General features: G+C 41.7%; 1 protein-coding gene across 3 annotated transcripts; it reads right to left on the minus strand.

The window, feature by feature from the left end:
- Nucleotides 1–416: 416 nt before the first annotated feature.
- LOC136549614 (PTI1-like tyrosine-protein kinase 1) lies at nucleotides 417–7367 on the minus strand. 3 transcript variants are annotated; one of them, XM_066540954.1, is made up of 8 exons: nucleotides 7159–7367; nucleotides 6304–6410; nucleotides 4953–5200; nucleotides 4720–4846; nucleotides 4334–4607; nucleotides 1443–1575; nucleotides 971–1057; nucleotides 417–873 (listed from the first exon to the last, which is right to left on the minus strand). In XM_066540954.1, the coding sequence occupies exons 2-8, from the start codon at nucleotides 6392–6394 to the stop codon at nucleotides 730–732; spliced, it is 1104 nt and encodes a 367-aa protein (XP_066397051.1). In that variant the 5' UTR covers nucleotides 6395–6410; nucleotides 7159–7367; the 3' UTR covers nucleotides 417–729. The 3 variants fall into 3 exon arrangements, with proteins under 3 accessions (XP_066397051.1, XP_066397052.1, XP_066397050.1); XM_066540955.1 differs by having other exon boundaries at nucleotides 4953–5059; nucleotides 6304–6419; XM_066540953.1 differs by having other exon boundaries at nucleotides 6304–6419.
- Between the last annotated feature and the right edge of the window lie 6399 nt (nucleotides 7368–13766).

The raw sequence follows: 13766 nt of genomic DNA on the forward strand, positions 1-13766 counted from the left end.
TTTGGTTCTCATTTTCGAAACACCAAACACAAGCGGCCAGGACTGATTCACGTCATAAGTTGCTGCCTACTGCCGCAAATTATAAATTACTATATAGTCACTTTAGTTTTTGTCCTAAGTTTAACTTCTTTAATTTTAACTAAATCTAAAGAAATATATACCAACATTTACACCACCAATTAGTTTCATTCAATCTATCATTCAATATATCTTACACTTATTGGTATCTTAGATATCAATATGTATTCTATAAACTCTTGCACTTATTTGGTGTTTTATTAGACGTCCATATCTATATTTCTATAAACTTGATCGCAGTTCAAGAATTTTAGCTTACAACAAAGCAAAAGTGAATTGCGATTTGGGAGGAAGTACATGATAACGAGCATGGAAGGCAAGGCAGCAACGCCACGCCAAAGGCAAAAAAGTCTAGATCATTCTGCATCTATTCTTCAAGCAGCGAATTCTGAAACCTACAAACAGTTGGTATAGGTAGAGAAGGTAAAAAACAACTTCGAGCCTACTGCATAGACCATTGTGTGGCGCCAACATCATGCCACGAACTGGTGACCACAAACAGTAGCATGTTGAACCCAATTGAGAATGCTACAGAACAAATATCCAAAATACTCTCAATGATTCATAGAATCCTTGTCCAAAAAATAAAAGATGACTCATAGAATGTGCTGATTGAATGTATGCCGAGGGTCCCATCACATGTGACTGGTTTCAGCTCACAGGTTGTGGGGCTGGCTCTGCGGTGGCTGGTGCAGGTCTTTGTTGAAGGAGAGGTGAAAGCGCCTTCACAACTATGCTCATGTTGGGCCTGAACTCTGCTTCGTATTGCACGCATAGAGCTGCCACTGCAGCAAGCTGCAGGTTGAGTCCAAGGGATTACATCAATAAAAGATGGCCAAATTAACGTAAAACATCATTCACATAGACATGTACGAGGGGGTAAAATGTCAACCTTAGCGACTCCCTTTGGAGGATATTCTCCCTTCAACCTGGGATCCACACATTGCTTCACCTTGTCTTCACTTAACCTTGGAGTAGCCTGAAAGAAAGAAACAAATGTACATAAAAGAAGTCAGAATGAATACTTCCCTACCTTTTTCTGATCTAGCTTCTGGGGTTTACTGACAAAAGACCATCACCAATTCTGACCCGATAAGAATCAGTTCTCGCTTTTCAGTAAGACTTGGTGCCTAGATACTAATTGGCTGATGAACAGAACCTGAGAGTGGCTTGATTTGCCTATGTTCCTACCCAAGTAACATCTAAACAACTAGGCTTTTTTTGAGAAACCAAGTCAGTATGTCAATAGCAGTATCCAGTAAAAACTAGGCTATTTTGCAAAACCATGTCAGTATGGCAATAACAGCATTATTGTACAACACATAAGCAACCATTCTCCAATGTAAGTTAGCAAAATAACTTACCCATGTGACTAAACTTTGTTGTCCTCGAGGCATTGTGTGATCTACTGGTTTCCTTCCAGTCAAAAGTTCCAAAAGAACTACACCAAAGCTGTAGACATCGCTTTTCTGTGTCAGCTGGCCAGTCATAGCATATCTGTACCAAGTAGCGCCAAATTTAGAAAGGCAGAAAGAAAAATCAGGACTTTAAATATTTCTACAGTTCATGCATAAAAAAACTATTTTCACCACAATGTTACAATATAAATCCTTGATCTTGCTAGATTTATGGTACTGTAACCCTATCATTAGTTGATTAATTAATTATAATATGAAGCAACATTAATAACAAATCAACCAATGTAATCAATCCAAAATAACCAATCAAGGGCAGAAACAAATGTAAGCTTGGTATTCAAAAGTTTCAAAAGTTCATGGATAAAAAAATTATTTTCACCACAATGTTGCAACATAAATCATTGATCCTGCTAGATTTATGTTACTGTAACCCTATCATTAGTTGATTAATTAATTATGAAATGAAGCATCACTAATAACAGATCAACCAATGTAGTAAATCCAAAATAACTAATCAAGGGCAGAAACAAATGTAAGCCTGGTATTCAAAAGTTCCAAAAGAAATGTCAGCACGTCTTGATAGCAAAAGGCATGAACAAAGCATGCAGCCCATATTATCTTGGGCACACTATTGAAATCAATAAAACGCCTTATCAAAAAAAAATCAAGAAAACAAAAAAAAGGAGGCGAGCCTCTTGCACCCAAATTTCTTGAAGAAATTACCTGGGTGTATCCTGTCATGTTAGCATGCATTTAGGGAATACAAATACAACAATTTAAGATCAAGTAGGGATGCCATAAAAGGTTGTTCACTAGGTTGAAGTAGGTTGTTGATAAATTAAATGGCACTGATTTAATTTGCAATGTGAAGTTCTGCAAAAGGCTTTTTCCAGTGTGGTGTTTCTTTTCTGATTGCTGCTCTCCTTTACAGTTTGTTTTCTTTCTTCCCGTGGTTTACCTTTTTGGCTTAGGTTGCTTCCCCTATATTTTTTAATAAACAGCAGGTCCTGCCAGTTTACATTCAAAAAAGCTCTGCAAAAGGCTCCAAAATGTGTACTAAATCCATATATAGCGGATTTTGGTATACATGGGATACGATAGCAAGTAGCATATGGCAAATTATCGTTTTCAGGTGGCCTGCCAGGATGTAAAAATACACTATCTTGACATATTAGTTTTGTTGTTCAACATTCTTAAAAATGAAATAATCAAGCACATGTACTAGAGTTAAAGACACAAAGATTAGCAGAAGTTCAGGTTCAATACTGATGGTATTTAATATTTGATATCAGTTCAAGAAAACCTACTGTGACTGCTGACTGTAATATATTATCAATGCCGCACTGGGTAACCTAGTGTGAAAAAGAATCCCTATGGTGCCTCCACAGAAACAACTATTGTACACAGATGAAAATCAAGTAATGTGGTAGCTATGTCACTATATGATGACATATCCACTTTACAAGCGGTTATGTTAATATACAATGGGAAATCACTATAAAAAACAAGAGCTTATACGAATAACATATATATATGTAGTTACAAGTGATTTAGAGTACAATTGTGCAAACAAAGTTCTGTCATAATATTCTCATCATCTACCTAGCCAAGGTCCAGCTTTTCTTAATAGGAATGCATTTCATTCTATTAACCAAATGACACAAGTAAAATGCTGGCAACTGACTCCATACAAAATTCAGTGCCTCGCCAACCCAAGTACTGTTGTCATGCAGGGTTCATGCCTTGCAAGGACATTGGTCTGGCTTTGTTAATGGAACTAATGATTTCAAAAACAGTAATGTTATAAATCAGCATACTTGCTAGTGCAAGTGTTAGAAGTACTTGTACTTGTATGTATCCTCATAAGAACGTAGAATTCAATGTCTTTGATATGTAATAATTATGCAGATAGATGACGGCGAGGGAAAACAAAAGATGGCCATAGTTTTATATGTAGTTATGTGCATAAATGACTGCAGGAAGAAAAGTGACCCAAAGGTTGACTAGCATCATAGCATGTACTACAGTTACCAGGTAAAATTCTATGGCGTTGGTGTGTTCCATATTCCTTGCAACCATGGTATAGATAAATAATTTTCTGTTCAACACAAGGATCAAGAGTATTGGTTAGGGCAGCCATTTGTCTTTTGACAGGGGCTGCCTGTACATCATGGGTTCACAATATGGTTTTTGTTTTCTTCAAAAAAAAAAGTGCCTTCAGTTGTTGGCATGCATGTGTGCTTCCCATCTGCCACATGCCCACATCTTTGAAGAATGAGTCAATGATAACCTTTTTTTTGTGAAAGCTTGAACCATGATAGCTTAAGTAACAAAACTACCAGTTACATATTTCACAAAAAAAAACACCTTGTTGCCATAGCAATCAACAAGGCAAAAAGGGCGTACCCAGTGCAGAGAGCTCCCGCTCTATGCGGGGTCTGGGGAAGGGTGTTAGTGGCAAGCCTTACCCTCGCCTGTGCAATGCGAGGAGACCGCGACTCGAACCCGGGACCTTCCGGTCACAGGCGGTAAGACTCTACCGCTTGCACCAAGCCCGCCCTTCATAGCAATCAACAAGGCAAGCATGCTAAAATATAGTAGCTAATAAAAATGAGCACAGTTGCACAAACGACCAGTTAAATCATTATAAAGAATATAAAGTCATTAAGGTGGCAGTCAGGGCTTTAACTAAACTGGCATGAAAGCTACACTAAGTTCAAGGTATGAATTAGGAAACCTACAGTTGAGCTGAGAAAGCTGCAGTCAGAGTAACATTGACGAAAATGAATGTGTCACAAAGAAGATAATTATTATGAATAAGGATATTAGACAATTACTCAGGTGCGTGATATCCAAAAGTTCCCAATACACGAGTTGAATGGAGCCGAGCTGCCATATCTGGTGCTTGGTTCAAAAGATTGAAGTCTGCAATTTTTGCCTTGAAATCCTCAAACAGCAGTACATTGCTTGATCTGATGTCCCGATGGATGATTGAAGGCTGAACCTTTTCATGCAGATATTCAATACCTTTTGCAGCCTCAATAGCAATTTTGACCCTCTGCATCCAGTCAAGTACAGGTCCAGGCTGCGCGCCTTGAACACCTTTTCTTCCTGTTGTACAAAGGAATATGATGCAGGTCCATCACAGATGAGTATGACATCCTAAAGAATATAATGTGTGCACATGTGACATGAAAAGGGTACTGAATGCTTAACATCTTACCATGTAAAACATCATGAAGCGAACCCATGGTTGCAAATTCATATGCGAGTATACGATAATTCCCATCCACACAGTAACCCAACATCTCAACAAGATTTTCATGTTTTAGCTTTGATGCCAGTGAGACCTGCAACACAGAGAACATATGTATTTTCTTATGCTTCCCCTTCTGACATTATCAACTACGTATGAGGACACAAAGTCAAGAAGCTTAAAGTGCTGCCAGTGCTCACCTGTTTCAGGAACTCATCATTAGGCTCATTTTCAGATGCATCAAGTTTTTTAACTGCCGCTTGCCTCCCATCATCCAAAGTGGCATGATATACTCGTCCATAAGAACCTTCACCAATCAGAGCACTCGATCCAAAATCATCAGTCTTTTGTTTCAAATCATCCAACGACAATTCAGGGACATCAATTGTAGGAGGGAAGAACTCTGGCTCAGGTTGACTAACAGGAGGTTTTGAAGACTTCTGATTGGCTGAAAAGATAAAAGTTAAATCAGCAAAGACTTGAGATACAAATGACATAACTAAAAGGTGATACACAAGGATTTAATAGTTAATACATACTCCCTCTATTCCAAATTATAAGACGTTTTGGATTTTCAAGATACATTGCTTTTACTATGTATCTAGACATAGTGTATATCTAAGTGCATAGCAAACATATATGTATCTAGAAGCCAAAGCGTCTTATAATTTGGAATGGAGGGAGTAGGTCTTAAATGAGTCATTCAAACAAATTCTAGCAAAAAAAACTTGGAAACTTCTGTTCAAAGAGAACACCTTGGGAACAACACAAGGAAGAATAAAAATAAAAGACATGTATTATGAGCATTGTATGACTTGGGTCCCTTAAAAAGAGGAGATTGGACAATCTAAGCATATATATGACATATTAAAAACTAGGTGTGGTGTTCCAACACTTCTTTGTCTACCTTCCAACACAGTGAATTAGGTCCCCAAAAAGAACAAGGGCAAATTGTGTAACCCAAAGGAAACAAGTAGAAATAGGGTTCCGACACAGTTTTGTCTGCGTAGACAGGTGTGTATATGTGATATGAGAAACACTATAATGAGATTTTTGCATCTGATGACAGATGTTCAAGCATTTTATATAGAGAACAATATGATGGCATCTTTGTATCTGCTATCTACACAGTTGATATAGGAAACTACAACGTATCCTTGTATTTGCCAGTCTTAAAATTATACTAAGAAACACTATGGTACCATTGAATTTTCTCTGTGTTAATTTGCTATGAGAAACACTATGATGGTTTATCAAGTTGCTAGCCAGTCCCCAAAGTCATATCAGAAATTCTTGATCCACCTCGTCTTTATGTGTGAATCCATCAATAATCTGATTCATATTAAAAAAAATTGAAAACTTTCTGTGAATAGCCAGAAAACTGCTTCCAGCTATTCTTCAGACTCAATACGGCTGAGGTTTCCTAATTCCCATGAAGCGTCAAGAGAGAACAAAAGGTTGGTTCCTAATCCTATGTAACCTTCAACTGGCCCAATCATACCAGAATTCACAAGACCAAACAAAGACAAGCATTGAAAGCAAGCAACGTACGGTCTATCTTATTGCTCTGAGCTTTGGCCTGTTCCTTGTCGTGGCCATCTTCCTCGTCGTCAAAGTGGCAGTTACAACATAACCACTTCATATCGACGTCCCGTCACCTGTTGCCACTTCAGTACATGCAACAAAAACGCAAAACAGAGTTAGCCATAAATGGAAAGTTCAGAAAGAAAGCATTCCTCATACACGGCCAGCGTGGCTACATGCAACCAATCCGTCAATAGGTACCGGCGTACAACCTGTCTGTACTCATCACACAAATTTAGTAAGGTGGTTAGCATGAATGCTAGACCTATTTGATGTGTGAGCTAACAAATTTGTTCACATAAATAGCAGTCCAAGTCTGAGAATAATTTCAATAAAGTCGGTACCATTTTATTTCTCTTTCCAGAGGGTTTGGGGTTATCCATTTCAGATAGTATTCATTATTCAGGTGAGTGGACGAGTGATTGCAGCAATGCGGGTCGCTTTCAGTCAGCCTTTTCGAGAAGCGCGTGGAGAGCAGTACTAGTACATCCTGGAACCGGAAGGAGATTCCAAGAAAAAAAAAATCCGCTATAAGACCAAGTTCCTCCGCTATTACCAGGGGCAACCTTTGGTGTTTCCACCACCAATCCCAAAAGAAATTAACAAAAATACTCGGTACTACAGCATCAATCAATCAAGTAAATCCATGAACCCGGAAGGGGATTGGATTGGAGGAGCGGTCGCGCATCCGCCCCAGACAAGGAAGATTTGGATTCGAGGGCACGCAGGCGTGGAACGAGATAATCTCTCCAAACTGAACTGATCTCAACTCGAAAAAGCAAGCAGTCAATCCGAGGAACAAAAAAGTTAGGGCTTCCTTACCAGCGACCGACGAAACCAGTCGAGGTCCCGTCGGGATGGACGGACGGAGGGATCCTCGCTTAGCGCCGGCACCTACGACGGAGGCGGAGGACGAGCACAAGGGGGGAGACGCTGCGGACTGCGGTGCGCGCTGTCCCCAGTAAACTGAAGTCTGGGCGAGCCGTGCAGGGCGTGTGTTTCGGCGGAACAAGAGGGGGAGAATGGTGCGACCCTGCGGGACCACACAGCAGACCCCTTACTCTTGATTTTCGCCAAAAAAAAAAAGAAAAAAAAAACAGACCCCTTCTTTTTTTTTCTTTTTTTCCCCCTTTGGATTTGGATTGGATGGACTCATGGACGGCCCAGGCAGGTTTAGGGAAGCAGCCAAGGCAGCCGTCGAGATTTTAAATTTGAAAGAGTTTTAGGGTCTCCTGATGTGTTGCTACGGATTTCAAAATTTATAAAATCTTATGTATTTTCTAGCTAATAACATATAAAAGAAATGTCTTGTGTGCATCATGATTTTGATTAAAGGCATGGGTAACCGAAATATTTTGTGTGGTCCAAATAGTTGTATGATACTGTACAAATCAAAAATCCACCTTTGACAAACCTTATTGGCATTAGCAGATTGAACGAACAAGGATGATAGTGAATTGTATGCATGGCTGCTTCACCTTAGGCTCGACCCCCACCTTCTTAGCATAGGATGTACCCTTGAATCCCCTTACCTAGGTAGAGCATGTGTTCAGAGCACTCACTACCGATAGGACAAGATCACCGGCTCCGGTAAGTACCAATACAAACTTAGATCAAGACACAGAAATTTCATAGATGACAACAAAGGAGATGATGAAATTGATGCTAGGTGGGTTGAAAGAACCTTCTACGCATAGTTGAGGCTAAAGATCAGCTTCTTCATTGAGTCCTAGAGTCTCTTTCCTACCACGGATCGAGGAATAAACATACCACTACATGATGTCCCCAAGAGCAGTTAATAAGACATTAAATCCTTGTAATATTGTGCACACATGTATCACTAAATCAAAATCGGGGTAAGTAATTCATATTAGAAAGGCCGTATATTTTACACGGAATAACAGAAACTTAATGATATAAAAACAGAGTGGATGACCTGCATATACAAGTTAAGCAAAAGCTTTGATTTATTTGATCCCACTGCCTACAAGCGTAGCAACACAACAGGGCAGAGATCAGGGCAAGCCATCAGCGGTAGTCAGTTGGAGCCACAGCTCAAATTTGCGCTGCTCCAGGTGTATACTTGCTCTTATCAAGGCTGTCAATGGTTTTGAAATATAGTTGAAAGTTTGTTAACATCATATCCAACAATTCATTTTTAGTATCTACTGCTAATCATATTCTTTTATAACAATGACTAACTATAAAAGGGCACAAAAAATAATATAATATTCACACTAAAATTCACTTGTTATATTCTGTATTACAAATGGCCCACATATTCATATCACCGGTCTGGATTGTAGACCATTAGCATCCACCTCGTGCCTTGCTGTAATCAAGACTAAGAGATGAATATTAACTTGGGAAATATGTATTGACTACCAAATGGACCAACAAAAATGTTTTGAGTTTACTATGAATCCCCTATGTGATTTGGACACTCAAGGTCAGTACATACATGTTAGAAAACTAATAAATAATCCAACATACTACATTTTCTAGATTAAATCGCTCTGTCTAGCAAATCATGTCCTTATGAAGATAATACAAAAGAACTCGCTGAAAAAATAATGTAATGCAGCTGCTACGTTCTTAAAAAACCTAAAAAAATAAGTCAAGAATTCCTAGTAGAACAGGTTTACCAAGAGCAGCAATGATTCTAAATTCTTCCTGATGTAAATATCAAGCCAAATGTGTGCTGACGTTTCCTAAGAAAGAAACTAGAACTACGTTGAGTTGAACAAAATATACCTTTGAAAAGACATCTAAGAATTCAATTAATAAGTTTTCTCCCGTTCCATTATGTGGAAGAAATATACTATGCTTTGATTTTCTGGGAGGATCCACCAACTTCCCTGCCAGCCAAACACAGCTAGTAGGAACTCTCTACAAGCATAAATAAATAGGCCTGTTAGCCAGTTTACACTCAGAAAAGACTATAAATGGTTCAATGGGACTAATTGCAGATAAAGATATTTACCTCAGGCCCTTAGGGATGAGTTACACCTCCCTGGATATGGTAACTGACTGGTGAGGATTGATCACAAGAACATCAAAGGTGACACCATCAGTCTATGCGGAGACCTCCTAGACATCATCAGTTGGCGCTCTGCTGGAAGCTGCCCCACTTTACATCACCAAGAGGATAGATGCACATCCAACCACCCCATCCAAGCTAGTTGGACCTCACTCGAAACTAGGATACGCAGGCTTGGCATGCTTTGATAAGAAATTAAGGGGAATTGTCAACGCTTGAGCATGATTAAGACCTCTCCTCACATGCTTACGTTGTGCTGCTCTACACACTGCATCCGTGAATTTTTGTTTTGGTCATTAGCCATCACATAGTGTAACAAATGCATTTAATTCCATGCGTATTAAATTTGTTAACTGCATATATATTGTATGAGTGAGAACAAACCTCTAGACTTTTTAACAATAACCAGGGCTAGAAGGCACTCCTTTTATTTCACAACACTATGCAGTTTTTAGCAGCTTCCTTAATCCGAGTTGCAACATCTGCTGGTTACTCCTCCTCCTGCTGGTGCTCACATCATCGACGCTAGGGGCAAACCCACATTGGCTTTCCCTGGTGCACGTGCGCCATAGTAAAACAAAAAATTACTAATATGTACCTCAAAATTTCCATGTATTTCCTTTAAAATTATACATATTCCTTTATATTTGATAGAGGGTGCACCAGGGTTAGTTTTGAGTTGGCTTCGCCCCTGATCGACGCAATGCGACAACGGGGATTAGAGGGTTGTACCGCCTAGTCTACAGCCCAAGGATGAAGTTGATCTACAGAAGTAGCAGCAGCATGAACCCGATAATGAATGAGTGCAAGGATAGGCCCAACAGGATCATGCCTCCAGTGATCTGCCACTACAGGCAACAAGGTACAATAAAGGGAAAATTACTCAAACCAATGCCCACTGAAGCAAAGCCACAAAACACCTAGACGGCGATAGGAGAGAGACTCATTCATCTATCAGTTACCTTCCCGTTGCAGAGCACAATGTTGATCCACAAACAACCATGAATTCCCCATCACAATGTAGCTGTAGAGCAACATGATGAATATGTTGATCCGCATCTCAAATCAACTAACCTAACAACAACAATCAATACCAACATGGAGGTTAGCCAATTCAATGCTGGGTTTGATTGCAGCTACCAGAAGGCAAGCCAATTAAGCCATGTTTCATTAGAAAGCAGCAACAAATCCAACCAAGAGATACACTTCTACGTCAAGAACAAAAGAAAAAAAAGATCAAAGCTTTCAGCACTATAGATTTTTCACGAGGAGGCAGTTCAATCCATGGATCTCAACTGTGAGGGAGGATGTGCCCCTGTTCACCACCAACACTGGGATCTCCCTACTCCTCTTCGCTCATGGCCGCACCTCCTTGCCCACGGCCATGCCTCATCACCTGGTAGCCCACCTCCTCATCGGCGGTTGCTTCTCTTCCTTGCCTGGTTGCTGTGCCTCCTCGTCGGTGGTCGCCCCTCTTCCTTACCCCACAACTGCGCCTCCTCACCCGATGGCCGTGCCTCCTTGACACCGCCATGCTGGGGCCCGAAGCCTCACCTGACGCAGAGGCAGCGCCCGCCAGTGCCTCGTTCGTCGTGGTGGTAGCGCCCGTCGAGGCCTCCTTCGTCGTGGTGGTAGCACCCGTCGTGCAGGGGCTGGCGGCGGCGGCGGCGTGTGAGTGGGTGCGACATGCTGGATGGGCAAAGGCGAGCGTTGGCGACGACGATCCGCATTGGAGGCGTTAGAGGAGTGGTCCGCATGGGTGGATGCATGGGAGCGAGAGGCTTTGGTGTCGCACCCAGAGATGTACAGGAGGGAGCAGCTTTGGTGTCGCACCTGTGGATGAAATAGTTATGAATGTTTTAGTTGTAGAGATTAGGATTCCTCAACTTAAGTGCTTCATGAAATGTCTAAATCTCTGTAATTCATATTAAATTATTGAGTAAAAATGTAGCAACGGATCTTAAACTTGGCCGCAAATGTCATTTAGGTCTCTAGACTCTTAAAATATTAATTGTGGTTTTTAAACTTAGCTAGAAGTGTCATCTAGCTAGACTAGAAACTAAGCATGTGCACCGTCACAAGCCCAAACAAATCACGCACAACCCCTCCTAGGCCTAGCGCCGACGTTGATGACGTCCAACATGAGGCATGAGTGATACAACATGTTATGTTTGTACAACTTGTTGTCCTTGCATGTCACCTTTCTATATGCTCTGCTAGAGATTTCATGCTTACTTTAACACCTAGGCTATGCTGGATTATGGGTGTTGGGGGATGCCACATGGCTTGGGGCCCCTAGCTGCATAAAGTCACTTTTGTCATGTGTTTCGCCCGCCAGTACCTCCGTTCGCAAAACCCTTGGCGGAAGGAAACGTTAGTTTCTACCCATCTTGCGCAGAGGCGGCCCGTAGCTTTTGACCTTCATTTCACCCATCGATACCTCCGTTCGGCGAAACCCTTAGCAGAAGGAAGCATCAGTTTCTGCCCATCTTGCGTAGAGGCGCCCCATCGCTTTCGACCTTTGTTTCGCCCGTCAGTACCTCTATTCGGCAAAACTCTTGATGGAAGGAAACGTTGGTTTCTGCCCATCTTGTGCAGAGGCGCCCTGTTGCTTTTGGATTGCGTTTTGCTCGTCGCTATCTCCATTCGGCAAAACCCTTGGTGGAAGGAAATGTCAGTTCTCGTCTACTGGCAGATTGGCACTTGGGGGAATCTTTTTAGTGGGACAGTAACTGGCCGTTATATAGCATGTGACTACTTGCAGGTCTCTTCACCACTGCTGGTTGGTCATCTTGCCCTAGGGGCCTAGTGGAGGTCCAGGCGGAGGGGACCCCTTTGAGGAAGGTGTTGCCCGAGGAAGGCTGTAGGCGCGGGATGGACTAAAGGCACCTGTAGAAAAGGGGAATATGCCCTATGATCTGAGTAGTTAGAAGGGCATTTTAGTCTTTGTAAAGGATATGGATGAGTATAAATAGAGCTCCATGTTAGCATTCTAAAGAGAGAGGATGGAACCCTAGTTCCTTAATCATTACACTTATACCCTTTGCTCCCACCTTTGTTCCCTTCTGTTCCTTTCGTTCAGTATTATGGTGCCTTCGATAGCTTGAGCAGCAGCCTGGTGTTCAAAGGCTAAGGCCTAGAACAACATTGGCGCCCACCATGGTTGTTGTTCGAGCTTACCATTGTCGGAAGGAAAGCAACCAAATCAGTGAGCGAAAGTCCCAAAGCATCCAAGGCTACAGCCATCACCACTACAACAGATATAGCTAATACCACCATAGCTTCCTTCGCTCAGTTTATAGACGTGGTCCAGCTTGACTATGATGCTTGCAAGCAGGGAGAGCTAATGGGAAGTCTTCCTATGGCCAACAAGAGGAGTGAAGTGGCCAATTCTACACAAACCCAAACTTTGAGTATGGCAAGTCCAAGTATCTGGCATTGGAACCAATGGTGCTAAACAAGTTGCTTCACTGTACCTTATTGCCCAAGATAGGTAACACCGACGCTATCTGGGGAAAGTACTATGTAACCATTAGGAGCTTTCTAGATGGTACCAAGGTGAATTGGATCGACTTCCTCATTATGGAGCTGATGTGGTGCAAGCATGAGGTTAGGGGTTCCTTGGGTTACTAGCCCTACATCATGGCGTTGGTAAAGCGCTTGGCAGTCCTGGAGGGCATTAAGGGAGTTAGGCACAAATCCTATGGTCCTCACTTCGATGACCCGGGTTCTTCCACTGAGGACATGACTCAGCCTTAGGCTCCTTCAGCTAAGGTAGGTGAGCCTTCTACTTGAGGTGGTGCTCGCGGTCGTAGGGGGAATGCAGATGCTGCTGTTTTAGGTTGGGTGCCTCTGGTTGGTTACTTCGAGCCATTCTTCGAGGGATCCATGCTCAGGTCCAAGTGATAGTAGCGTTAGTGGTGGGAAACTTTGACCAAAGGTTTGAGCATGAGCGGAGATTCTTGTAGGAGAACCTCATCAATTCGCTATAGAACTCTGTGAACACCTTGGCTATGAATATGGATTCACTTGCCACTAAAGAAGAGTTGTAGGTAGTCCGTAGTGACATGGTGGCCAATGCTTAGAACATCGAGTAGATCAGATAGTCGTAGGTCAGCCTTGCTGCATACCTCCACTAGATCTTCTAGCCGATGGCTCTAGGTATTCCTTCATTGCTCGTTGCTCAATTTATGTCTCTTGTGGGTTTCATACTCTAAGTTCCTTATTACATTCTTCTAATTCAATCATGACCTCCTTACAGGTGTAGCTCTGATGTCCCATCCAACATCATACTCTCAAGGATACGCTGCGTTAGGCTCAGCTCCAACACGTATTAGTTTAGGTCCTGCTTCACCTTCCTGGATCCTATGAATTACTTAGTCCTAACTTA

This window comes from Miscanthus floridulus, chromosome 4, assembly GCF_019320115.1.
Source record: "Miscanthus floridulus cultivar M001 chromosome 4, ASM1932011v1, whole genome shotgun sequence".
NCBI classification, from domain to species: Eukaryota; Viridiplantae; Streptophyta; class Magnoliopsida; order Poales; family Poaceae; genus Miscanthus; species Miscanthus floridulus.